At 44.3% G+C, this 26,776-nt stretch overlaps 1 protein-coding gene across 1 annotated transcript; it reads right to left on the bottom strand.

The window, feature by feature from the left end:
- Positions 1–10,241: 10,241 nt before the first annotated feature.
- On the bottom strand, positions 10,242–23,655 carry LOC100769250 (acylcarnitine hydrolase). Its single transcript, XM_027405769.2, has 12 exons — positions 23,522–23,655; positions 22,587–22,797; positions 21,331–21,472; positions 20,594–20,727; positions 20,254–20,512; positions 19,402–19,500; positions 14,198–14,338; positions 13,997–14,077; positions 13,056–13,200; positions 12,562–12,699; positions 12,162–12,234; positions 10,242–11,722 (listed from the first exon to the last, which is right to left on the bottom strand). The coding sequence occupies exons 1-12, from the start codon at positions 23,595–23,597 to the stop codon at positions 11,536–11,538; spliced, it is 1,686 nt and encodes a 561-aa protein (XP_027261570.1). The 5' UTR covers positions 23,598–23,655; the 3' UTR covers positions 10,242–11,535.
- Positions 23,656–26,776: the final 3,121 nt, after the last annotated feature.

The following is a 26,776-nucleotide window of genomic DNA, read 5'->3' as shown; positions in this document are numbered from 1 at the left end:
TCCCAAACACCCAGTGTAGTTGCCAGCTGGCTAATAAAGACTTTCTATTGTTTTAAACCCACATCCAAGCAATCTTCTTTGGTGAATATCCCACAACAGTGTAAATTTGCACAAATATGCAGAATACCTGATATTTGACCCCTGTGAAAGGGTCATTGGATCTCCAAAGGGATTCACTACCCACAGGCTGAGAAACCCTACTCTAAGCTATTGTTCTCTACCACTGAGCAACCCCCAGCCCTACAACTTCTTTAAAGGTTAAACACATTTGACTTATGACTCCATGACTCAGCTCTAGGTCTGAACTCCAAATATCAAATGTGATCATATGAAGTTATGCATGTAAAGCTTTGTTAAAGACAGCTAAGCCTAGATGGCTAGGGTTAAATGCACATGACTACCTGAGTTTAGATCCCCTATATCCATTCAAAAAGCTAGACATTGTGGCTTGTCTAACCATTCTCTAACTCAGTGGTGAGGAGTAGGCACAGGTGGGCTAGGGTCTCTTGCTGGCTACCTAAAGGCAAAACAGCAAGATGCAGGCTCAGTCAGAAACCTCAGCTAAAAAAATAAGGTGGAGAAGTGATTAGAGATAACATCCTCGCATCAATCTCTTGTCTTTACATGTACCTATAAAAAGGGCAAGGATACCTGCATACAATTGTAGCTAAATACTACACACACACACACACACCACTCAAGAGATAGAAAGACAGACAGATATACAGAGAGAGACATAGAGAAACAGAGAGACAGAGAACCACCACACGAGCTTGAAAGCCCATGCCTATAAACCTGGCACTCAGGAGGACAAGGCAGGATTATTATGAATTCAGAACCAACCTGGCCTACAAAGAGATCCTTAATATTCATGTATATAGGCATATGCACAAACAAACCAGTAAACAAACATCAGACAACACAAGTCAAATCAACACAAACAAATCACTTAGCCATGCATCAACCAAGTAAGTGTATAAAATTTTAGATGTGCACACATGGAATGGCATGCTTTGATAAAAGAGAGCAAAGGGGTGATCAAGATGACTCAGTAGGTAAAAGCACTTGCCACTCAGACTATCAACCTGAGTTTGATACCTAAAACTCACATGGCAGAAGGAGATCCAACTCCTTTAAGTTGTCCTTCACACACACACACAACATATAAATGCATGCATTTATTAAGGAAACAAAAATAACATGTGAAATGACAAAGCCAGTAACAAAACATTCCATTTATATTGGATTCTAGACAAGGCCTATTATAGAAGCAAAAGTAATTGCATGGTTGCAGTGGTGGTTTGAATAAAAATGTTCTCCATAGGCCCATAGGTAGCGACACTGTTAGGAAGTGTGGCCTCAATGGAGTAGGTACGGCCTTGTTGGAGGAAGTGTGTAACTTGCGGGGGTTGGGGGTGGGGGCTTTGAGATTACCCGCAGGTAGTGCTGCGCTGAGAGGCTGTGGATTGTTGCTAAAAGAAAGACTCTGTGTCTGGACTGCTGCTATGATGTTCACAGGTGCCTAATGCTCCCACCGTCTCAGATCGGAGCTGGTGCTGCTTCCCTGCTCTCCATGCCGTGATGGACTACATGCCCCGGACCATGAGTCTAAATATGCTCTTGCTTCCCTCCATTTTTTTCTTTCTGGTATTCTGTCGCAGTGATAAGAAAATGAACGAACACAGTCTCTCTGGAGCTGAGGTTGACCTTGAACTTGCTATGTAGCTCAGACTGTCCTTGAATGTATCATTCTTCCATCTGCCTCCACTAGTACTGGAATTATAGGTGTGTCCCACTACACCTAAGAGATTAATTTGAACGTAGATTACTGCATATCTGGGGAGCATTGAGGCTCGGTGGTAGAGTCTGATCTGCTCAAGGTTTTTATTTTTAAGAAAGTATGCTCTATTAAGCAGTAATTAGGTGTTGGGGTACTGCTCTTGGCAGGGACTAATGGCTCTCATGGTCCTCAGGGTGTGGATTGGAATAAATAGACCCACTTGTTGTGCTTGCGTCTTCAATACTTGGTGATTTCTCTTCCTGCTTCCCCATCATGTTGTGAGGCAGCCCAATGCACCCTCACAGGCTGCCCAGTAAATGGTAGGACCTACCTTGGAATTCGGTCTCCCAAATTGTGAGCTAAAAGAAGCTCTTTAAAAGTTGTAGCTTCACATTTTTTATAGCAACAGAAGATAAGCTAACAGAATGTTAAAACAAGATTCATTTTTAATTGTATATGTGTATATCTCTGTGTATGTGTGAGTGCCCAATGTGTGGGTGCCCATGGGGGCAGATCAAGCAATGGATCTCCTGGAGCTGGAGTCACAGGCAGTTTTGTGGGCCCATTAATTAGAATGCTCAGAATGGAACTTGTGTCCTCTAGAGGAGCAGCAAGTACTTTTAACTGCTTGCTGAGCTATCTCTCCAGCCCTTAATGATTAGGTCTATAGGATCGTGTTTCCTTAACCGTTCTGTGAGGACACAGTGAGGAAGTGACACCTGAGAAGCAGAGACCATGTCCTCCCTGAATGCGAGGCTTGTGGCCTCATGACCAAAGTTTCTAGCCTACAGATCAGATAGCAATAAACTTTGTGTAAGTCAGATGGTGAATTATTCACATATGATGACAGCTTTGATGAACTAGGATATTGGACTTCTTTTTTTTTCTTAGTATCTAACATTTATTAAAAATGAAAGATTACAGACAGCATGAGTAAGACTGCCTTTTTCATTAAACAAGCTTAATTAATCTACCTTTGACTAATAAATGAATATAGTTACTAACACAAAACATTCTGACAATAAGTCTATGCCAATCTGTGAAATTAAAAAAAAAAAAAGGGCAAGATTTTTTTTTCCAAAAAAGAAAAGAACCATAGAAGTCCCTCTAGTGGTAAGAAATAACATTGTTGATTAAAAACCAAAAACAAACCAAAAAACCTACACACACAAAACAAAAACAGAAACAAAAAAATCAGAATAGCATCTGAATCTATACACACAACTGATTATAGACATTTCTTTTCTGGAAACTTAGCTTTAAAAGATTCTACAGCAACATATAAAGAAAATAGATTGTTTCTGCCAACAAAAAAATTAACTACTTTTCACTTAGTGTGTGAATGATAATCTCTCTAGAAGTCTGATCTCTTAAAAAATGTTTTGCTTTTGACTTTTGGGAGACTGGGCCTCTCACAAAATAAGTTTATAGACTCTAATAAAACAATGAACAACAGTAGGGACAATTCTCTGTTAGTGGCAAATGTTCAGGGATGGGTCTTTGCAAAGAGCTGATTTAGAGTATAAAGTGGTAAGGATACTGGACTTCTAGTGTCTGGTTTTTCTCCTGGACACCCACCTGGTTTTTCTCCTTGGATAACTAAGTGAGAGATGGCAAGGGGTTCTGTCCTTCTGAATTGGGGAGTGCTCTCAAAAAGACGACGCCAGGAAAAGAGGGTCTACAAAGTCAGAGGAAGGAGTGAGAAAGTGGGAAAATAGAGGCAAGGAAGGCACCAGGACCAGGGAGAGTGTGGAGGAAGGCAAGCATCCTTTGCTCACAGCTTCCCGGGGGAACTTACTGCGTGTGCAACAAGAGCAGGTTCCTGGAAGGCTTAACAGTAAATATCATGCAACTGTCCTTTGTGAGTGTTGACTGGAAGGAGAAATGAAGAGGGGGGTAAAATACCATGTAAGTGATGGCGCTGTCTCAGCCCTAGGTGGGCGTGTGCACACCTCAGACTTACCTCAGCTGTACTCAAGTCACATCTCTGACAGAGGGCACTAATGTTCTATGCAACTCCTGAGGGCGGAAAACCATGTCTGCAAATGTTCATAACAGCTTTGTTAAAGGGAACAAAGACCTAAGTTTGGGGTTGTTTTTCTCTGATTCCAGTATTTGGGAGGTAGAGGCATAAGATGGAGTTTAAGATGAGCTTGGACTATGCAGTGAAATCCGTCTTGGAAAATAAGAGCTGAGAAACGGAAGCCACTCAGATGTGCAATACTGCTGAGTAATTAAGGGCAGTGAGAGCATACATGAACTGCCACTCTACAACAAAAGGAAACAGCTACTACCTGACTCTCAAAACCGTTATGTGAGGTGGCAGAGACAGTCACAAAAAATTCCATCAGATTCCAAGACAAGGCACACTACAGCTGCAAGAAAAGTAAGATGGTGGGCCTTGGAGCATTTTCAGGGCAATGACTTCAGAAGGGCATGAGGGAAGTGCTTGGGGCAAAAGGAACATTCCAGACCCAATGTAGTGGCAGCTGTATATCTTAAGAATTTGCTCAGACTTACTGAGACACATACCTGAAAGATTAGTTTAATTGTATTGAAGTGATTCCACACTGGGCTGTGAGTATAGCTCATTGGCAGAACATCTGCATGGAGTCCTAAGACCAATCCATATAAAAAAAATCCATACTCAAACTGTTAAAAACTGTAATAACTATTAAAATCTAAAGCACGTTCTTGGCATGCTATTTGGAAATTCAGTATGCAACCACAGAACTGAAAAACAGAGACATGCTTGCAGTGGGAACTCAATAAGTGCTTTGTATATGTAGTGGAAAAAACAACATGGTCAGTGTTCACTAACAGAAAAACTATCCCTGTCCTCAGTTTAAGTCTGCAGGGTCTTAGTGTTATCATTGTCTGACCCTGAACACACAAGTGGATAGTGTGAGGATTTTCATTTTTTACCTCCAGACTCGTGAGACTCTGGTTGGAATTAAATATAGTAAGTGAAAAGAGGAGTTTCAAATGGGTGTGGTGGTACATGCCTTAAATTGTAACAGTCAGGAAGCAGAGGCAGGAAGATCTCTATGAGTTCAAGGCCAACCTGTCTTTATAGAGAGTTCCAGGACAGCATGGAGTTACCCTGTTCCTAAAATAAATTTTAAAAAAATGAAAGAAAAGAAAGAAAGGAGGAATTTTTTCCTGGGAACAGGTGTACCAGGAGGGCAAGTTGGTCAGAAGTAGGAAGATGGGGGGGATCTTGTGATCTAAGGGATGAGGGATAAAGAAACTGCCAACAGCAAATGTTGGCACCTGAATAAAATACAACAGAGATTCAGGTGTGGGAGGAAGAAAGAAACATTCAGGGAAAATAACAAGGTGATGGGAAAGTTACTCACATGGGTTCTCTGGTGAGTGGGAGACAGTTAGGTGGCCTTGAGGTTGCAGGGGAACTGTGAAGGGCAGGGCAATGCCTCCTTGCATGCCTCCCTGCCTCCACAGAGTCAAAGCATGGGAACCTTTGCTCCTTGACACATCTGGATCTTCTGTTTCCATCACAATACCACATCTAAGGAAGATCTCATGGACAGCCCTTTTAGTAGATGTGCAATGATCATATAAGTGTGGCCTTCACAGTATCTGCAGACCAAACAGCATTGGAGTAATGGCAGATGTGTCACCTAGTGTATTAGTCACTTTTATATTGCTGTGATACAGTGCCATTACCAAGGAACACATAGAAAAGTTTATTTGGGCTTATGGTTCAAGAGGGTTAGAGTCCATGATGGCAAAGTGGAAGCAGCAAGTGACACACATGACAGCTGGAGAAGAAACTGAAAGCTCATGTCTTGAATCACAAGCACAAAGCAGGGAGATATAGATATAGATATAGATATAGATATAGATATAGATATAGATATAGATAGATAGATAGAGAAAGGAAGAGCGAGAGAGGGAGAGACAGAGACAGAGACAGAGAGAGAGACAGAGACAGAGACAGAGAGACAGAGAGAGAACTGGGAATGGTGTAAAGCTTTAAAACCTCAAATCCCAGTCCCACCCCCAGTGATGTACTTCTTCCACATGCCCAAGACCCTTCCAAACAGTAACACCAACTGGGAACCTACTTGTTTATTTATTTTTGGGTCAATATTGTGATACGTAGTCAGCCTGGCTTGGGACTGTGACCCTCCTGCCCAAGTTCCTTAGTGCAGGGGTCACAGCTATAGGGGTGTGCCACACTGCAAGTGGAGGATAGATTGCTTTAAGTGCCAATGATAGATGATATCTAGTCTGTAGGGATAGCATCTTAGACCTGACATATTTATATTTTCCATTATTAGTGACACAGTGGCTAAGATCTGGGCCAACAACTCTAGGGGTGCCTGGGTAGAAGTTCTCCATCTACCACATCAGAGATTATCTTGAAGACCTGAGGGGCATTAAAGGTTAATGTTGAAGGTCAATAATGTTCATATTCTGGCGCTTTCTGATTGCCACCATTTCCTCAGAATGCTTATCTCACTGTGGTTTAAAGAGATACTATGCCCGATTAGCCTGTCTTGGTGTTCATCTTTTACCTCTGACTATACAAGAGAAAACAATGGGGATAAGTAGTAATGACTGTCACCTCACATGATGTCCCTGTCCCCATCTTCCATGGTCTACAATTCTCCAAGCCTTGTTAATGGCTAGACTCTCCTCCACTCCTGCCTCTGCAGTTCTAGGGTCTCTGAATCCATGGGCTCACATCCAGATAGTTTGGCTACTATGTATAAAGAGACCAGACAGGGTCCGGCTTATCCTTCCAAGCAGAGGAGATTCCCCAACACCAGCTGGATGCTATTGCCCCTAAACATCACATCATATCATGTGTAGATTGTGACAAGTATGAAATTGTTTCCATTTTATATTATTTAAAGGTGACAAGAGAAACATTTCCATGTGAATATTTGTTTTATGCCAATGACAGAATACCCAGGTGCAGCTTTGTTGACCATTGTTTTAGCTACTGTTCTATTGAGAAGAGACACTCATACCAATGAACCTTATAAAAAACATTTAATTGGGGGCTTGCTTACAATTTCAGAGATTGAGTCCATGACCATTATGATGCACCTGGAGTAATAGGCATCAAGGGTTGCAATACACCCTGGAAACTGTATCCTCCTGACTCAATTTCTCATAAGGGTCCAGGGAACGTAACTTTTACCCTAGGGGGAAAAAAACCCCAAAAAACCAACCAAGCAACCAACCAACCAACCAACCAACCAAACAAACAAAAAAACTCCTTCTTTTGCCCAAAGCAGGGTGCATGGGGAAGATAACCTGTAGATTCTCATTTGAGCAATGGGATATGGGTATAGGAACTGTATGCTCTAGGCCCAGGAAACTTGCCAAAGGTCCTCTGGAAGGCACATGGGTACTTGTATGGCCAAGGAGATGACACTCAGAGCTCATTGGCACTATGAAGGCATTATTAGCTTCATTGTCATCTGAGGGTCAGTAGCTGCTACAGCCATAGATATAGTCACAATTAAACACAAAGGAGGAAAGGGTCACGTATGTCCTTCTGTTTCCAACTTTCTGCCTTTGACTTGCAGGTACAGCTACTGGAAGCCCCTCTACTGGGCAGTGTCCTCACTTGTCACTGGCCTCAGTGTGTCACCCCATGGGTTTTGGAGTGGGCAATGGGTAGGGCGCTGTGGTAGTTTGAATGTAACTGGCTCCCATAATCTCATAGGGAGTGGCACTATTAGGAAATGTGGCTTTGTTGGAGTGAGTATGGACTTGTTGGAGGAAGTGTGCCACTGTGGGCGGACTTTGAGGTTTTCTATGCTCAGAATACCTCCTTGTGTGTCATTTGACTTCCGTTTCCCTGCAAGATGCAGCACTCTCAGCTCCAGCACCACATCTGCCTGCACGCTGCCATGCTCTCTGTCATGATGAAAATGGACTGAACATCTGAAACTGTAAGTGAGCCACCCCAATTAAATGTTTTCTTTATTAGCGTTGCCGTGGTCATGGTGTCTCTTTACAGGAATGAAAACCCTGTCAGGCACCTTCCCTCACCGTTATCTGTCTCTAATCATTTACTCCTCTACTGCCCCTTGTTACTAGCCTTCTCAGTCTCTGACTCTCTTGATGGGGAATGTACTTCTGTGTATGTTTATCTTATTGATTGTTGAATAAAATACTGTTTGGCCAATGGCAGCATGTTAGACCTGACTAGGAGTCAAAGAGGATTCTGGGAAATGTAATAGAGAAGTGGTGATCCAGGCCGGAAGTGACATAGCAAGGAGAAACAGGAAGTGTCCCTTTCCCCCTTGCTCCTCCAGCGGCTCCATATGAGCCACCGGCAAGAGAGGGTGCCAGCGAAAGGCATCCTCTATAAGATAAATCTTATAAAATATATAGGTTTATGATAATTAAGACTGAGCTAACAGATGAGGAATCCTAGTCATTGGCCAAGCAGCTTTGAACCTAATACAAGTCTCTCTGTGCATTAATTGGGGCCTTAACTCGGGTGGGTGGCTGTCGTAAAGCACACACGTGGTGGTGGGGCTCGGCGCTTTTGGCGGAAAGATTTATCGTAACACTCTCTGATGCCACTCTGTATCCCACCCCCCTTAAGAGTTTTAGCATGCACAAGAGGAGGAGAAGCAGGCGTCCTTAGACCACAGCATTCAGGAAACTCTTCCAGTGGCATGATTACGTCCTAGGTCTGAGTCTGTGTTGCAGTGGATGCACCATGTTTCCCAGGAGGAAGATACTTCAGGCCTTGTCCATGAAGGATTTGTATCCACAGAGGTGTAGGCAAGCAGCTTGTTGGGGGGAAAGTGGCAGCTGCAGGAGAGCTGCACTGATGAGACAGAATAGAACCAGAACTTACCAGGTGGTGGAAGCCATAGCTGCTGGATTTTCTCACTGTTTGGTTCCCTGGGAAGCCACAGCATGGGCTCTGGAGCCATTCTAGATACCAGCAACCCTTACCCCTAACCTTGAGTCCTCACATTTATGGTCCTCAGATTCACAGGTTAAATGTGGCTTTTGTAGTGGGAGCAGGGAGGAGAAGCTGTGATTGTGATCTGGCTTCTGCAAGGAGGTTTGTGTTGAGGATCCCACAGATGCAGAAGGGACAGGCATTTGAGTTTGAATTTAGTCATTAGAGCTGCCTTGAGTGTGCCCTCTGGGGTTTGGCATTGTTGTCTTTCCTTTTCATTTGATTCTACACAATTTTAGCTTTTCTTCTTGATTTCACTCAAAATGTAATCATCATTCAGTAGCGTGTTGTTTATCTCCATATGACTGCATGTGTTCTGTCACTTCTCTTAATGTGGATTCAGATTTTATGCTATTGTGATCAAACAGATGTAATTATTTCAATTTTCCTGTATTTCCTAAAACGTCTTTTGTTATCTAATAAACAACCTATTTTGTAGAAAATTTTTATGGACTTCCAGGAAGAATGCATTTTGTAGTGTTTAAAGGAGTATTTGTGGGAGTCTATAGGCTCCACTAGATCTATGGTGTCTTTAATTTGTATGTTATTCTGTTTTTGTGTGGCACTTCTTTAGTGCCATACTCCTGTTTATTTCTCTTCTATACAGTGGCTAGTATGATGGCAGCTCCTACTGAGAACAAGGTCAGAGTCATTTATCCACCTGACAACCATTTTTAGGCCATGATAGTTCCACACCAGGGATCTCTGGACTCTGAGAGGCTATGGTGAAGCTGAGATACTGGGCCATGAACAGGAGTTTCAAATCCCAGAGAACCCTGCCAGGGGTTCCCACTTGGCTGGGGCAGATTTTATTGAGAGAATTGGATGGGGGTGTACTTCAGATGGCCATCAGTGCCTCCTGAGAACCTGACTCTGTCTCTCTAGTTCTCTGAAATCTAGAGTACCCACAGCCTGACACTATGGGCCTTCCTTCTCAGGGCTTTTCTGAATGTTAACACTGGCATGGAACAACCATGGCTGTGCCTGACTCCCTCAGTCAATAAGGCATGATGTCAATTCAGTGTCTCCCTTCAAATTCTCTGTGCTCCCATTCCTGGCCTAGGCAGATGTTCTCTCTCCCCTCAACTTCCCATCTGAAGGAACAGCTGGGCTTTGGGAGATGGACTGTCCCAGCTCTTCCAAAATCAAAGACATGCACTAGATTCTTTGTGTTACCTGAACAGCCTAATGTGTCTTAATCATTGGCAGCAGGAGCCCGATAATAAGCCCAGGTCAGAGTGGGAGAATCTGGCACCAGCCCTCCTAGAGGGTATCCAGGATGGATAATCAACAATCTTCACTTTGACCCCAATCAATAATCTTTCACTTTGGTCTTCCTTGCACTGAATTTTAAAAGGGGTACTTTGCCAAATTGGGAAAGCCTGATTTGTAGGGCAAGCTGATCAGAGATGAGGGGATATGACATGACAGGGTCTCTAGTATGAAGGATCTGGGCTCTTAATGACAAAGAAAATATTTCTGGAGAATTCAGGCAGCTTGAGGAGAATTTGGCACTTTTGTATAATGACATAAAGTAAAAGAAAGGCCAAAATGCTTAGTAACAGTAAATAGGTAAAAATGAAAGTCATGCAGATGGACAATCCGGGGAAGAGGGTTATCACAGAGGCCAGAAGGGAACTGTGGAAGTCAGGAGGACACCCCCATACATGCACAAGTGCTCATGGAGACAGGAGACAGAACCTCTATTGTATATATGTGGACCTTCTGATACCCCCACCCTGCTCTATCACTCACCCTATAATCAAACATCTTAACAGATATACTATGATCACGAAATTGTGGGCATTGCCATGTCCACAGAACCCCTGGAAATCAAGACAAACCTCAGAAGACACATAGTAACCAACCTAGTTCTTCTGGACACACGCATACACAAAAACTCTTCCAGGCTTGATGAGATAGTAGATGTCTGATATAATATTGTGTCACTAACTACTTTGGCATGGAAATAGATGAATGGGGTTGGATGATGGGGAGGGGAAGAGGAAAAACAAATAAATATTGATGAATAGGCAGATTATCTTAAAATAGTTTGTAAGTGACATTTTACCTACAAACACAACAGGTAGAAATGCTTTCAGATGTTTTCAAATCCAGAGACAGACTTGGGAACCTTAATGTTCTGTGTTTTGAAAGTGTCTGTGAATCAGGTTTCTATATTGAAACTTAGACTCCAATATGATGGCGTTAGGCCTATTGGAGGCCTGGGTTATGAGAACTATTAATTATCCCATCGCAAACAGGTTACCATATTTGTGTCAGAGAGCTAGTCATCAAAATACAACATATCTGTTGGTATCTTAACCTTGGACTTCAAAATCTCCAAAAGTATGGACTTGCTGAGAGAGGGATGTGATTTTGATACAGCCCACTGTATGATATAAGTTCTCCTAAGAACCTATATCAAAGCTCTCCAAAGCTTCTGATTCACTTAAAGAGGGTTTTGGTCTTAGAGAAGAGGACACTGAGGATGAGACTTTAAAGGAGGAAGGGCATAAAGGGTCTAGTACCAGTGGAGTATGAAAGGAGATGTGTACTTTGGGACTCACACATCCACACTGTTATTGGAGCACTTTTGAGTAAGTCTAACAAAAGATGGCCCAGCAGGGTAGAGAGTTACATGCAGAGGATTTGTGATAAATGTGGAAGAACAGACAAGTGCAGAGGTTATGTGAATGCTAGAATCAACCCAGGCTCCTCAATATGTTTTGGGAACCTCAAGCTGACTCTATCAGCAGCCAAGCTAACACACCATTCCTCACATAGGGCCCTATAGTTCTTTGTGCATGTTCTGTGACCTCTTTAGCTCCTGGATCTTCTGGGGCAGAGTCTTGGTCCAGAACTGCAGCCTTCTGGCCTTCAAGGCTTGGCCCACAGCAGGCTGGATGTTCAGCTGCAGGTACTGCTCATCATGGTCCAACATGGGCCAGTAGGGTAGACCCTCGCTGTTGGGGTTCCTGTGGATATGCCACCAATAGGTAAGGGTGGGGTCATTATTGTTCAAAGGCTAATCCCCTGATTTGGGTCAGATCAGTGGTAAAATTAGGCCAGTGATTAAAGGGCCTGATGGGACAGGTGTCCTGATATAAGGATACAAGTGTCACTCACTAGTTTTTGCCCCACGTGGGTGATGACTACTTGACCTGTTGTTTTATATCTCCCTATAAGAAGTAAGATCTAAAGAACTGTACCATATTACCATGGCTCATGAACCAGGTCACTGTGAGATGTTCAGTAACTGACAATTATAAAGTATCTGTATAAATGTGCTATGGGGTAGCGAATACTCTATCACATGTTGAGATACCCATGCATGATAAGAAGGCCACCATCCAAAAGAGAGCCCTAGATAGGGACCTACACCTGGAAGATTGGGAGAGAGAGGCGTGTACTCACCCATGTCTTGCAAAGTTGGCCCAGTACTTCATCATCCTCTTGTTCAGTAGCTCCTCCTCCTTGGTGAGGTCAACTGGAGTCATGAGGAAGACAAAGGAAAAGTATATGCCATCTCACACTATTGCCAACTTATGCTTCAGATTCACAATCCTAGCTGTTGTCTGACCCCAAACTATTGGCTTTGCTACCTCCCTTCTTCACTATATAAGTGTCCAAGATTCATGCAAGCCTCTAATTGAATTCTTGACCCAGTGTTCTGTCATCTCGCCTATTATAGGTTAGACTGGGAAGGGTCCAGATTCTAAACCATACATGTATAGCAAATGGACTGAGAGCTCAGGAGTCCCTCAGAGATTCATCTGGGACCTCATTCAACTCAACAAAAATAAGGAAGACTCACGTTTCACACCCCAGAATAAGGACCCGAAGACAAAAGGAACCTCATCACCATGGTCAGCCTTCACGTGGGGTGGCCTGATATTCTTTACAAAGGAGGGCTGATGATGGAACTCATAGAAGTAGACAGGGGCATGGAAGCCTGGAGGCAAAAACAGATGGTGACTTAGTATTCCCTTACCTGGAGCTTTTCTTATACATTTTTGGTGACAAGAAACCTTGATGAAATGTTACCTAGAATCATAAAAGTTAAGTGGTGGAGGGAGCTTTGGGCTGGAGCCCTAGCTGTGGAAAAGCCCTTGGCTAAACTGTGTCCGTGGCCTTCCCAGCTGAGTGGTTTTGTCAAGTCAATAGAGTGTCAGTGACCCATTTCCTCTGTACCTAGATGTCACTCTCAATAACTAGACATGAGACCTGGGTACCACACAGCTCCACAGTGCTCACCCATCACCTACATCTGTGAGCTGCTCCCCTGAGCCGTGTTACAGGTGTACTCACGCTGAAAATGTGCTACTTGGAGTGCTGGGATCGCAAACATGAAGTCTCCCATCATCTCTGTGAACTGTATTTGGAGGGTTTGGGGATCCTCAGTGTCCCCCATATATTCTTCCATTAGCAGGTCACTACACTCAGGAGGCAACATCTACACCAAGGAGAGCAGGAAGAATGAGGCTTGGCATGTTCTCAGTTAGGTGGGCGGCAGCCTTTGGTCTGGGGAGAATGGGCCCAGGGTAGAGACAGGCTATAGGCAAAAAGGTTCAAGCTCCAATCTTGTGAAATGTTACTTTAACAGGGCAAAGATGTGTTACATTTGTTGATGTGGTGGAATATTATTTTAACTGTGTAAAGGTGTGTTACATTTGTTTCTATTGCCTTTGTTAATGATGCCAAGATATGCTATATTTGTTGTTGCTGTAATTATGTAAAAATGTGTCGCTGTTTTGTCTTTCCTGCCCAATGCACCTGATTGGTCTAATAAATCAGGCAGGAGAGGGATAGGCAGGGCTGGCGGGCAGAGAGAATACATAGGAGGAGGAATTTAGTCTCAGAAGAAGGGAAAGGGAAGACAACGAGGAGGAAGGGAGGGACTCATCAGGAGCCAGAGTTCAGGCAGCTGCCAGCCAGACATGAGGTGACAGTGATATACAAAAGGGAAGAAAGCTAAAAGCCCCGAGGCAAATTGTAAAGGAAGAGAAACAGGTTCATTTTAAGAGCTAGTCGGGCAAGAATAAGATAAGCCTGAACATCCATAAATAATAACAAGTCTTCATGTCATGATTTGGGAGCTGCTTGGTGGCCTCCAAAAGAGAAAGAACCTGCTACACCTCTGGGTGACCCCACATAGAATCATCCTTATACTGACCTTTATTAGCAGGGATGCTGCCTGAGAAGGAGCTATGAGGGAGCTCTTTATATGGACAAGACTAGAGGTGTCTCACCATTTGTGCTGTTGCATTCTTCAGAACAGCCTGCAGGTTTTCTCTGGTTATTTCCTTTATTGTCTGGGCACTGTTTACCACCTGGGAAGCAAAAGGCAAGGGTTAAGAGCAGGATTGGATGGACTTAGATTAAAGATGTATTGAATTCCCACTGCTTAACCTGAGTCTCCAGGCTCCTGGAGGATTGGAAGTGAGCCTTACCGTAGGGATGATCCAACCATACTCATCATTGTTGAAACCTATGATGCTGGGGACAGGTTGAAAATCCACAGAAGCCAACAGCTCTAGGGGATGCCTGGGCAGGAACTCTCCGTCCACCACACCAGAAATGGCCTCGAAGACCTGGGGGTATTAAAAGTCAATGATGAAGGTCAACAAAATACACACGGTGATGTCCACTGTGTTACTTTCACCATTTTCTCATTTCTTACTAGTCTCAGGGTGCTCAGCTCACTCTGGAAGAGAATCTGCACTTAGATTAGTGTAAGGATGCAGGCATTACACTGGCCTGTCTCTGTCACCTGGCAGCGTGCTCTCAGGCAGTACCCTGGTCAGCCTACATGCAAAGGACCCCTTTAAAAGGAAGACTCCTGCCCACTTTATGCTCTCTTTTTTCTCTCTCTTTCTGGCTCCTCTTTCCCACTCTCTTTCACACCGTTCCCCTGGGGCAGACTTTTCCTGTCTCCCTCTTCTCTTCTGTCCTTTCTCTGTCTCTGGGTCTCTTTACTTCTTTTCTCATTCCTTCTACCCTCGCCCTTTCTAATAAAATTTCTCACTAAGCTCTATTTGCCTGCCATGTTCTCCCCCGCCTCCCCTCTCCCCTGCCTCCCCGCCCCGTTACCCTTTCCTGCCATGGAATCCACCAAGGTCCCCCATGTGCTTTATCATAACTTATGGTACACGTGACTCGGCAGGTTTTCCTGGCATTTCTTCCTGCCTGTGGCTGTCCGAGATACAACAGGACCCTATAACCTTCAACTCGGTTACTTTTCCAACTAATGATCTCTGGATTCTTCCATCTACCACCACCATGTCTGGTAAGTGCCCCTTCCTCTCTACCTCTGCTCATGCTGCCATGTGTTAGGACCTGTATTGAGACTGTGGTCTCTCGCCTTTTTGGCCCACTAAAAAACCCCAGTACAAAGCCCCAGTACTGGGTGACGGCATGTCTCTTGGGCTCCAGGAGCCCTGGCCCCTGATGTGTGCCTGATGGACTGACCACAAAATCAGTTTGTGCCTCTTGTATCTGATCCACCCTTATTCTCTGGGACATTGGAGATTATAGGCTTTGGATCTTCTCTACTTCACTCATGGAAACTGACTCCCCCCATATCAAACCATGTGTCCACTGGTTGGCACCCTACGTTCTACAGGTGATCCATAGTTGGAAGCGCAGCCTCTGCTCTTTTTCAATTGTCTGTTTCCCTTCTGTTTCCGGTATGCTAAAACTCTCTCTAGCCTGCCACAGTGGGTCCTGCTGCCTCTCACCTGTCTCAGAGCGCATCCTCTCTCTGCCTGGGAATGTCATTTTATGCTCCTGTTCATAATGTCTCCCTCTCCTGTTTGTCTGATCTCTGCTGAGCCATTCAAGCTGGGATGGCGGGTCCCTCTTTTCCACCTAGCTGCACTACTACCATGTTTCTCCTCCACAGAGATGCCAGAGGCTCACAGTGGGCTGGCCTGCGACACTGTCTACTCAGGACTTTCGGAGAATTTTTCATTTTAATTTTTCCCTATGAATGAGGTTTTTGAGTTTTGTATCCTAGCCCTGCCCTCACTGAACAGTGCCTTGTTTTTCAGACCTACGGGGGTCTGTCAGGTTTTACACCCTAGCACTGTCCATACTGACTGGTACATTTGCTTCTCAGACCCACAGGGGTTGTTTTAGATGTTGTGCCCCTTGGACTCCGGTGTCCTACGGGCTTCATGTATCTTTGTGCTTCACTCGTGGGAAACAAGCCAACAAAATTATATCTCAAAACTTTACGGGACCTTTCTAACTTCTGCCAGTGAATGGGAACCTGTTTATGGCAGCCGCCATCTTGACGGAGAGTGACCATGTGGTGTAACATTAGGTCACCCACTCCATAGGTTACTCCCTTCACTCAGCCTAGGCAGAGGGACAGTCTAGCCAGCGTCTGCCGACAAATCCTGCTGCCAAACAAAATTATTTACTTTTTTTTTTTTTGGTTTTTCGAGACAGGATTTCTCTGTGTAGCTTTGGAGCTTATTTTGGCACTCGCTCTGGAGACCAGGGTGGCTTTGAACTCACAGAGATCCACCTGCCTCTGCCTCACCAGTGCTGGGATTAAAGGCGTGCACCACCAACGCCCGGCAAAATTATTTACTTTTTTTGCCTTTTATTTCTTTGTCTCCAATTTCTTCTTTTACCGGGTCTGTTGTGCATGGCTTGTTTGCTTAATGGCGTGTCTTTCCAGGGGCCAGAAGGGCACACATTTCATGCAAAAACCCTGCCTGTTCATCTGCAGTAGATCTGGTTTCTTGTCCCTGGCAGTTTCAAGTTTACTGTGTCTCTTTAAATGTCTTGTCTGTTTGCTCCAACATGAGAATCAGAGATCACACTCTGGTTCTTCCTTACATTAATCAGTAAAGTTTTAATAAGCTACTAATCCAACTCTGACACAGTATAAAACACCAAAGTATACCACTATATGATAATTGCAAGCTCAAAATTAGGGTTCTTTTCATTGTGGTAATGAAGGGACCAGCTCCCCTTTCGGCAGCCATAACAGCCGAACACGTGCTTGCCATAAACTTGCCTTGGTCACTTAGAGGTCAGATGCCTGCCTTGTGACAAGGAACCAATCAGAAGTTAGTTAGTCACTAGAAAGTCAGATGCCTGCCTCGTGACAAGGAACCAATCAGAAGTTAGCTGGTGGCGCTATGCTTTACGACCCTGGGTGTGCTTTATGGACAAGCGCACAGCAATGATGCACAAAGCATAGCAACCACCCTGGGAGGGCCTATGGGCCATAACAACCAGTTGACCAATCAACACGGGGCAAGCCCTCCAAGTCTGGAGGCACACCAATCGTGAGCCTGTGCGTACCCCTAGACACTCCCCTTACGCTGTCCTATAAGATCTCTTGGGAGGCCCTAGGAGCTGTCTTTTGCGAGCCATCCACCATGACAGGTGGGTGAAAGACCCGAGCTAACATGGGGTTAGCTCGTTAAATTACAATAAAGCCTCATGCAGTTTGCAGCAAGCTCTCGAATCTGCCTGGTGATTGGGGTGACCACGAACGTGGCCTGGGACCCCGGATACCTGAGTTTTCCGGGGGTCTAACAGTAAATCTATCTGTCAGTTTTAACCTCTCAGTGGAACAGATGGGAGGAGGGGGAGAAGAGGGAGGGGGAACTGGGATTGGGATGTAAAAAATAAATTATTAAAAAATAAAACAAAAAATAAAAAAAAGGCATGTGTCAGTTTTAAGCATGTTAATGCTTTCAACCAAATCATTTCTGACATGGGTGTTAGACTTTTGTTTAAATTAGATATAAAGAAAAAGAGGCGGATGAGACATATTACTTAGAGACATATTAGACATATTAATCGGTTTATTATAGGCCCGGCAGAGTAGAGAGACTAAGAAAGAAGAGGAACATGGCTAATGGTTGACCACCATGGCCGGTCGCCATAGAGAGGCAGAGAGAAGAGACAGAGAGAAGAGAAGAGCAGAAGCAGAGAGAAGAGTAGAGAGTAAAGTGAGAGAAGTGTAGAGAGAGCAGAGAAAAAGAGTGTAAATGGGCAGGAATTAAAGGGGTCCTCTGTACCTGCGTGCAGACTTAGTTCCCATGGAACCCTGGGCTGACCAGGATACGGCCTGTTCCACCAGGTAACAGCGGCAGGCCAGCATAATGCCTGAACCTTTCAATGAGCACACTGCCATTTCTACAATGCAAATTTCAGTGCAGATCATAAACAACAGAAATGCTAATGAGTCTAAAATGTATGTCTCCCTAACTCAATGGATTATTGTAAGTTCCAGGGAGCCGAATTGAACCCACCCACACAGGTCAGATTCACTCCAGATAAATATCATTCAACCTTTCCCTGTTCCCAGGACTCCCTTCTTTTATCTTGGGACCACCCTGGTGACCCCTCCCTCATGATGGGGAATGTACTACTGTGTATATTTATCTTATTGATTGTTAAATAAAATACTGTTTGGCCAATGAGACAGCAAGTAGACAGGACTAGGAGTCAAAGAGGATTCTGGGAAATGTAGTAGAGAAGTGTGATCCAGGCAGGAAGTGACATAGCAAGGAGACTCATATTTAAGTGAAGGAGAAACAGGAAGCACCCCTTTTTCCTGTTCGCCTGCTCCAGCGGCTCGATGTGATCCACAACAAGGAGGGATGCCAATAAGGCGTCCGATAAGATAAGTCTTATAAAATATATAGATGTATGATAATTGAGACTGAGCTAACAGATGAGAATCCTAGTCATTGGCCAAGCAGCATTGTAACTAATACAAATTTCTCTGTGTATTTATTTGGGCCTAACTTGGGTAGGCGGCTGGCATAAAGCACACACGTGGCGGTGGGGCTCAGGCAGCTTTTGGCAGAAAGATTTATCGTAACACCCTCATCTTACGATCTTCTTCCCCTCAAGTACCAGGACTGAAGAAAAAATTTTTTCTTAACCTTGTCCTTTGCTCGGCACACATCTTGCCAGGTCTAAGAGGCACCAGAGAGTTCCACTCAGCCCGGACTTTGATGAAACAACCAGTTACCAGTTACCCCAGGATGTGGCAGCATCTCAGCTTTCTCAGGTCCTGCAAAGACCCCAAGTCAGCAGGAAGTAGTCTTGAGAACCCTTATTCCCTAGCCTGCCACGCCTAACTCCTCATCTATTTAATAATAAAGGTAGAAATGAAAGGATTCAAGACATTGTGCTGGCCTGCCCCTGTCACCTGGCAGAATGCACTCAGGCAGTACCCTGCTCAGCCCAGGTGCAAAGGACCCCTTTAAAAGGAAGACCTCTGCCCACTTGTGCTCTCTTTCTACTCTCTCTTTTTGGCTCCTCTCTTTCCAGCTCCTCTCTTTCCCATTCTTGTTCCTACTGTTCCCCTGTGGGAAGACAGGAATTTTCCTCTCTCCCTCTTCTCTTATCTTCCCTCTCTGTCTCTGTGTCTCTTTACCTCTTTTCTCTTTCCTTCCCCTTGCCCTTTCTAATAAAAGTTCTCACTAAGCTCTATCTGCCTGGCATATTTGTCCCCCCTGCCTAGGTCACCCTTGCCTGCCATGGAATCCACCAAGGTCCCCCATGTGCTTTATCATATCACACAGAACTAAAGAACACAAAGTCATAGAAATGAGGTATTTGGTTCAGAGTCCCACATCTTGTCGACCAGGTCCAACCACACACACAATTCTACTACCTTGTTAATGGCCAGAACATCTGCTTCACTCTTGCCTCTCAGACAGTGCACCAGGGCCTCTGAGTCCATGGTCTCACATCCAGACAGGTTGGCCACCATCTATAAAGGGAACAAGCAGGAAGAAGAGTTTTCACAATTCCAACTCAATATTATTGCCCCTAAATACCACACTATAGTGTGTGTTGTATGCAGGTTGGAATAAATATGAAGTTGTTCCCAAGTCCTTTAGTTCATAGGTGACAGATAGCAAGCAGTACCCTTTATACCTGAATACTTGTTTTTTTCTTTGGGGTAGTTTTGTTTTCTCCATCTATCTTTCTGTGTTTTGTGTATGAGAGAAAGAGCAACTTTGCCACAGTTCGTATATTCAGGTTAGAGGACAAAGTCTCAGACTTCACTGTTCACAGGGTGTCTTCTTGTTTTGCTGCTGCCTGTACTAGCTGAGCTGCTCTGGGAACATCCAGGGATTCTCTTGTCTCTACCTTCTGCCTGACCACAGGGACATTGGAATTACAGATACATGTTACTATCTCCAGCCTTTTGTGGGTCATGGGAATTTGAACATAGATCCTCAACTTGTACTCTGAGCACTTAAAAAAACCCACTGAACCATCTCCCTCACCCTTGCAGACTCAATTTTGCCAGTGATTGAAGCTGCTAGGGCAGCTTTGCTGTCCACATAACATACTCAGTTTGTAGAAAGTAGAGGTGTGGATTCTAACCCTTGAGCCTTTCAGAAATAAGCAAAGAGATGCCCTTTCCTTAGATCATGTTTTCTCCACTGAACACCATAGTGCCAGAGGATAGTTCTTTGCCAGTAGATCCAGGGCTGAAGTGTTTGGGGACACTCACTGTGTAAACCATCTCAGAGGAGCTGGAGATGAGACCAGGCAGCAGGGCTACTCCACTCTCCATGATGGCACCATGGAAGAGTCCTTTAGACATGGGGGACACAACATGTGAAGACACACTTATACCACCTGCAGACTCGCCAAAAATGGTGACCTGGTCAGGGTTGCCTCCAAAGTGGGCGATATTCTGCTGGACCCAGCGTAGGGCAGCCACTTGGTCTAAGAAGCCCCAGTTGCCTCTGGCATGCTGGTCTCCAGTGCTGAGAAGTGGAAGGGACATGGATCAAAGGGCTGTTTATGTTCTTCTCAGCTGACATTGCTCAGCTCAGTCCTATTCTTACCTGAAGAAGCCCAGGATACCCAGGCGGTACTGGATAGTGACTACCACCACATCCTCCATGGCTGCCAGCATGGATCCATCATACATGGAAGCCATTCCTATAACTAGTCCACCACCATGAATCCACACCATCACCTGAGAAGTCAAGAGAGATGCCATGAAGCTCCTAGCCAAAAGTAAGCTCTGAAGGACTGCTTACTAGAGTATCAACTGTGTGAAGCTACACACTGTATAAAATCCTCAGGACTTCAGGGCCTTGGTCATAGATAGGAACATCTAAGTAGCCCCACCTCTAGTCCCCATCCCTACCATGTATCTCAGTTTGAATTAATGGCTCTATGGATAGAGTAATCTCATCATTATTCACACTTTATAGTAGAACAAAGTGGGGTGTCTCCATGAATATCTCTGCATTTTTAAAAAGGAAAGGACCATCTTATTGAAACAACAGATAACCTAGAAATAGAAATGGGACCTCAATGTTGAGGCTTGAGCACCTAAGTGGTTATGCAGGTCTCAGGTTGTAGAACGAGTCCTGGTTTTATCAAAGAGCCTTTGATCACTCCAGTGCTATGTCCCATGCCCAGGTTTCAGCTGCATAGTGTGGCCAACAAGGCCTTTTTGGCCCAAATAGGGCAACACTTTTAATAGAACCCCCACTGAAATGGAGCTTTTGCCCTTTCTAATCATCTTGAAAAACGTTCCCTCTCCCCAAGTTGACCATGGCCTGACACTTACAGGCAGGTTAGAGCCCTCATGGGCATGAGCTGGTGCGTAGATGTTGAGATGCAGGCAGTCCTCAGACATAGGAATGGGAGGCGGGGTCATTTTTAGATTCTTTAGGCTCTCTGAATTCATCATATCAACATTTTGCAGACAACTGGCAAAAAGGGAGATAGTTATTCCAAGAGGTGTATGGTGGTCAAAGTCAAATGTGAGTTTGGGTTTTATCTCAGACACCTTCATCTGCTGCTCCTCATGATGTCCTATTAACACATATTCCCCCTCTAAAGTCCTTCTCACAAGGTAAAGGCCACAGGCTCCTTGAAAGTTGGAGTGGAGCCAGAATTCTAGGAAGTCATGTGGTTGGATGGGGCCTGGATGTTAGTCTTTCTGAGTCTGGGATATATAGACTTCTAGGTGTTTGCATGGAAATGGTTGGCTGTATGTGGTGACATTCACTGAATTGTATAAGAATAGAAAAATGACCTAAGCATTAGCAGACATAGAAGCATTTTCTGCTGTCTGTTCCTGGTTATGGATGTGATATATCCAGCTCCTGTAATTTTTCTTCACTGTGAATCCCCCAGCATGATAGATTCTAATCTGAAACCTTCAATAATAGCTTTCTCCCCTTAGTTTCTTTTGTTAGTGCTTTATTACAGCAACAGAAAACAAAGTTTGCAATATTAGGGTGTTATTTTCCATAGGCACTATAGGAATCAATAGAATATAGTGCCTTAAAGTCTACAGTATCCCATATACACACTCTCAGGGAACTTCTTTTTCCTACACTGTCTCAAGAGGGAATTAGTTACATATCCTTGTTACTTGGTCACTGGCACTTGGCTCTCTAGGTTGTCACAGTGACTGTGAGGGTGGAGTTAGCAAGTATCCATCACTGCTGCACTCTTAGTGTATTCTACTGGATTCAGGGACATTCTCTGCATAATAGCTCACACAACTCATGCCTAGAGATCCCTCCCATTGTGGCAGAGAACACTGGGCTTAATTTGAATCTGTGAACAATTTGATTTTATTCCCCTCTGTAGTACTTGCACCTGACTTCCTGTGGATGCCAAGCTCTGACCCAGAAGACTGGCAAGGTTGTTCTATGCAACTTTAGCACATGCATCAGAAAAACTCATGGTGGACTCCCCCACTATAAGAGAAAACTGCTATGGCACTGAAATGGAGGAAACACTTCAGCATTGCTTAGAGCTCACAGCATCTGTTCATCCCAGCGCCAGACATCCTCTGGGTCTGAAACTTACATGGCTGGATACGAGGTCCCATCTCTCACACCACTCCATGGTTCAGGGGCTTCAGGAGGTGCAAAGCGCAGTGGTCCGACAGGTGGCTTGGCAAAGGGAATTCCCAGGAAGCTGTGGACACCAACTTTGGTGTCACTCAGTTGGATGAGGCTGCCTCGGACCTGGCCTGTGTGTGTGTTCCTGATGGGGCTGGCCTCTGATGAATCCTGACCTGTGTGGAGAGATGCCATCAGGGTTAATTTTGTGCAGTCAGCTGCCAGCAGATTGTGGGAGTTCTGATCTCACTGTTACCAGGGCACACAGGAAGGGAACCCAGGAGCACCAAGTTCAGCTGTGGGGAGTGAGTGTGAAAGTTTCCCTATTCCCCAGGGCCAGGAACCTTTCCTATTGCTCTTTGAAGGGTGTCAGAATGTTTATCTGGCAGAATGTTTCTCTGGCCAAAGAGGTCATACCCTCATAGCTATTTGTCTACATGAATTTATGATTATTTCATTCTTTTTGTTGTTGTTGTTTTGAGATAGGGTTTCTCTGTGTAGAACTAGCTGTCCTAGACCTCACTCTATAGACCAGGTTGGCCTGGAATTCACAGAGATGATTTTTGCCATTCTTATCCAAGGTCAGTTGTAGCTGCAGTCATAGCCACACACTGAAGAGGGAACAAGTCCTTCAGTTCACTTTTTCTTTAATAGTCTGGCACTCTCCAGAGCTCCTTACACTGAGCTGTCTCCTTGGGATGGAGTGATCTTTGATTCTCTGACCCTCTGTGTGCTAGTGGGCCCACAAAATCTGTGGGCTTTGGCCAGGGGATTGAGAGGCTCGCATTTCCATCGCCCACCCTTCCCCCACCCTTTCACTCACAAGCTAGGCCTCTGACTTTGCAGAATTTGGCCGTTCTGACTCTAATCATTCCCCATTGTCATCTTAGTGAGCCTCACCCTGCACATGGAGGAGGAGAAGCAGGAGTCCAACGAGCATAGCATTCAGCCAGCTATGAAGTTGGTTCAGTGGCATGATCAGCTCTCAGTCTGTGCTGCTATGTAGGATGGTTTCAAAAACAGGAAGCAGAATCTGTGTGGCTTGCCCAGGCAGGAATTTAAATCAAAAGGATGTAGGCGGGAACTTGGTGTGGTGGGGCAAAGTCCTATTGTAGGGGAATGGATTAGTCAGAAATGACAGGAGTCAAGGCCAGGAGGCAGGCAAAGTCACTGTATTATTCTGGGTTCTCTAAAGTAGCAAGATTTATAGAATGAATTACTCTATGTAAGTATAGAGAAATGGGATTTATTAGAATAACTTACAGGTTATGGTTCTAGTTGAACAGTGGCTGGCTATGAATAGAAAGTCCAAGAATCCAGAAGCTGTGCAGTCCACGAGCCTGGATGTCTCATCTGGTCTTCAGTAGATGCTGGAATCCCGAAGAAGTAGGCTCTAATGCCAGTGAAGGAATGGACTTGCATTGAGAGCAAGTTGAGAGCAAACAGGCAAAGAGCCAAACCCTCTGTCTCCCATGTTCTTATATAGGCTTCTAGTAGGTTGGCCCATATTAAAGGTATATCTTCCTACCTCAATATCTTGATCAAAGGCATGTGTCTTCCTACCTCAAATATCCAGGGAAGAAGTAAATTCACCCACTTTAAACCAAGCATGAAACCCATTTCTGAATTCCAGTTAAATCCATATCTAGTCAAGCTGACAACCAAGAATAGCCACCACCGTCACCTTTGCTGTTTTTGTTCCTTCTTTAGGCCTTCTGGAAAGGCATAGCATGGATTCTGAAACTATTCTGGAATACTAGAACTCTGTCTTCACACCTGAGCAGAAAGCTGTAACAGGAGAAGCCACGGGGCTTCTGTGAGTAGGCACACATTCAAGATGTCACAGGAGAGACAGAGGGCTCTGTGTGTAGGCACACACTCAAGATGTCACAGGAGAAACAGGAAAGTGCCGGAGCTCTGAGTGTGATCTTTATCCTCATGACCCCTCTGTGCTTTTAAGACTCAGTTTACTGAGCCTGCTTCCAGAGTCCCTGGTCCCTGCAACAATCTTAGGGTCTACTTGGACACCTCACTGTTGGGTCATAGTTGTTTGATCAAAACAGTGCAATTCTGGTGCTTTTAAAACCAACATCCCCTATTCATTCCACCTTCATGATGTGTGCCCTATAGTGGCCAGTTCCTGCCAAGATCAACTTCACACTCATTGATCCATTTAACAAATGCTTTTAGTTGTTTGCATTTATTTATTTACTGTGGCCGTGTGCGTGCGTGCGTGCGTGCGTGCGTGCGTGCGTGCGTGCGTGCGTGCGTGCGTGCGTGCGTGTGTGTGTGTGTGTGTGTGTGTGTGTGTGTTTGTTTGTGTGTGTGTGTATGTTCCCAGGCCATGGCTCACATATGGAGGTGAAAGGACAATTTGTGTAATTCCACTTTCTTCCATCGTGTGGCTCCCAAAGTGGAATATGGGTCATTAGGATTGGAGGAAAGTTCTCTTACCACCTCCTGATCAATATCATATGTAATCATATGACAAGCGTTTAATGGGTCCTCTCTGGCTCTAACACTGGGGTCAATCTGTGAGCTCTGAGAACCTATGATAAAGCTGAGATACAAAGCATTAAATAAGAGTCTCAGAATCACAGGAGTGGACAGAGAGGTGAGTGTCCAGCTTCCCATCTGAACCAACCTGCCTTTAGGCCCTAGGTCCTCAGGCAAAAAGTCCAGGCCCCTCCCACACACATTTCAGCTGCACTAGCCAGTAGCAGGAAAGGCTTGTACAGGCAGGCTACACCATCACCCCCCACCAGACCCTGTAACCTACAAGTCACACTCTGCTCCCAAACCCACCCATCCTTCCCAACTTCAGCAGCTTCATGAGATGCAGACATCAACTGCACAGAGAAGACTAAAAGAGTTGACCAAGAGTGGCTCCCTAAGACACAGACAGCAGGGACACTGATCAGTCCAACTAAGGATCCCTGAGACACAAACACTGTCTGCAAGGATTGGATCAAGAGGCAAAGACACTACCTGCACTGACTAGAGGAACAGATGGGTAGACACAAATGCACGAATACATTCAACACCCTAAGGAGCAATATGGCAACACCAGAACCTAATGGTCCTACAAGAGGAAGACCTAAACATCCCAATGCAGAAGAGACAGAAGAAAATGACCTTAAAATAACATCATGAAGATGATAGAGGCCCTTGAAGAAGACATGAAAAATTACCTTAAAGAAATGGAAGAAAAGACAAACAAAAATTGGAAGAAACCAATAAATCCCCTTAAAGAAAGCCAAGAAAACCAAGAAAAATAAATCAAACAAGTCCAACATTTGAAAATTGAAATAGAGGTAGTAAAGAAAACCAAAATAGGGGCAATTCTGGAAATGGAAAATCTGGGTAAATGAACAGGAACTGTAGATGCAAGCATAACCAACAGAATGCAAGAGATAGAAGAGAGAATCTGAGACTTTGAAGACACAACAGAGGAAATATATTCACCAGTCAAATAAAACACTAAACCCAACAAAGTCATAACAGCAAACATCTAGGAAACCTGGGACACCATGAAAAGACCAAATCTAAGAAGAATAGTGATAGAAGGAGGAGAAGAATATCATCACAAAGGCACAGAAAATATATTCAACAAAAATCAAAGAAGAAAACATTCTCAACCTAAAGAAAGAGATGCCTGTAAAGATTCAAGAAGCTTACAGAGCACCAAATAGACTGGACAAAAAAAGTCCTCTCACCACATAATACTAAAAACACAAAATATACAGAAAAAAGTAAGAATATTAAGAGCTGCAAAGGATCATCCCTGGGTCAAGTAAGAAATAAAGAAAGAAGTTAAAAACTTCCTAGAATTCAGTGAAAATGAAAGCACAGCATACCCAAACCTATGGGACACTGTGAAAGCAGTACTGAGAGGAAAGTTCATAGCACTAAGTGTCTACATAAAGAAAGTGGAGAAATCTCACACTAGTAACTTAATAACACATCTGAAAGCTCTAGAAAAAAAAAGAAGCACAGTCACCCAGGAGGAGTAGATGCCAGGAAATAAACAAATTGAGGACTGAAATCAATACAATAGAAAAACAAAGAATACAAAGATTCAATGAAACAAAAAACTGGTTCTTCAAGAAAATCAACAAGATAGGCAAACCCTTATCCAAACTAACCAAAAGGTAG

The sequence above is a fragment of the Cricetulus griseus genome, chromosome 3 (genome assembly GCF_003668045.3).
Source record: "Cricetulus griseus strain 17A/GY chromosome 3, alternate assembly CriGri-PICRH-1.0, whole genome shotgun sequence".
Lineage (NCBI taxonomy): Eukaryota > Metazoa > Chordata > Mammalia > Rodentia > Cricetidae > Cricetulus > Cricetulus griseus.
This window is presented reverse-complemented; position numbering and strand designations above follow the sequence as displayed.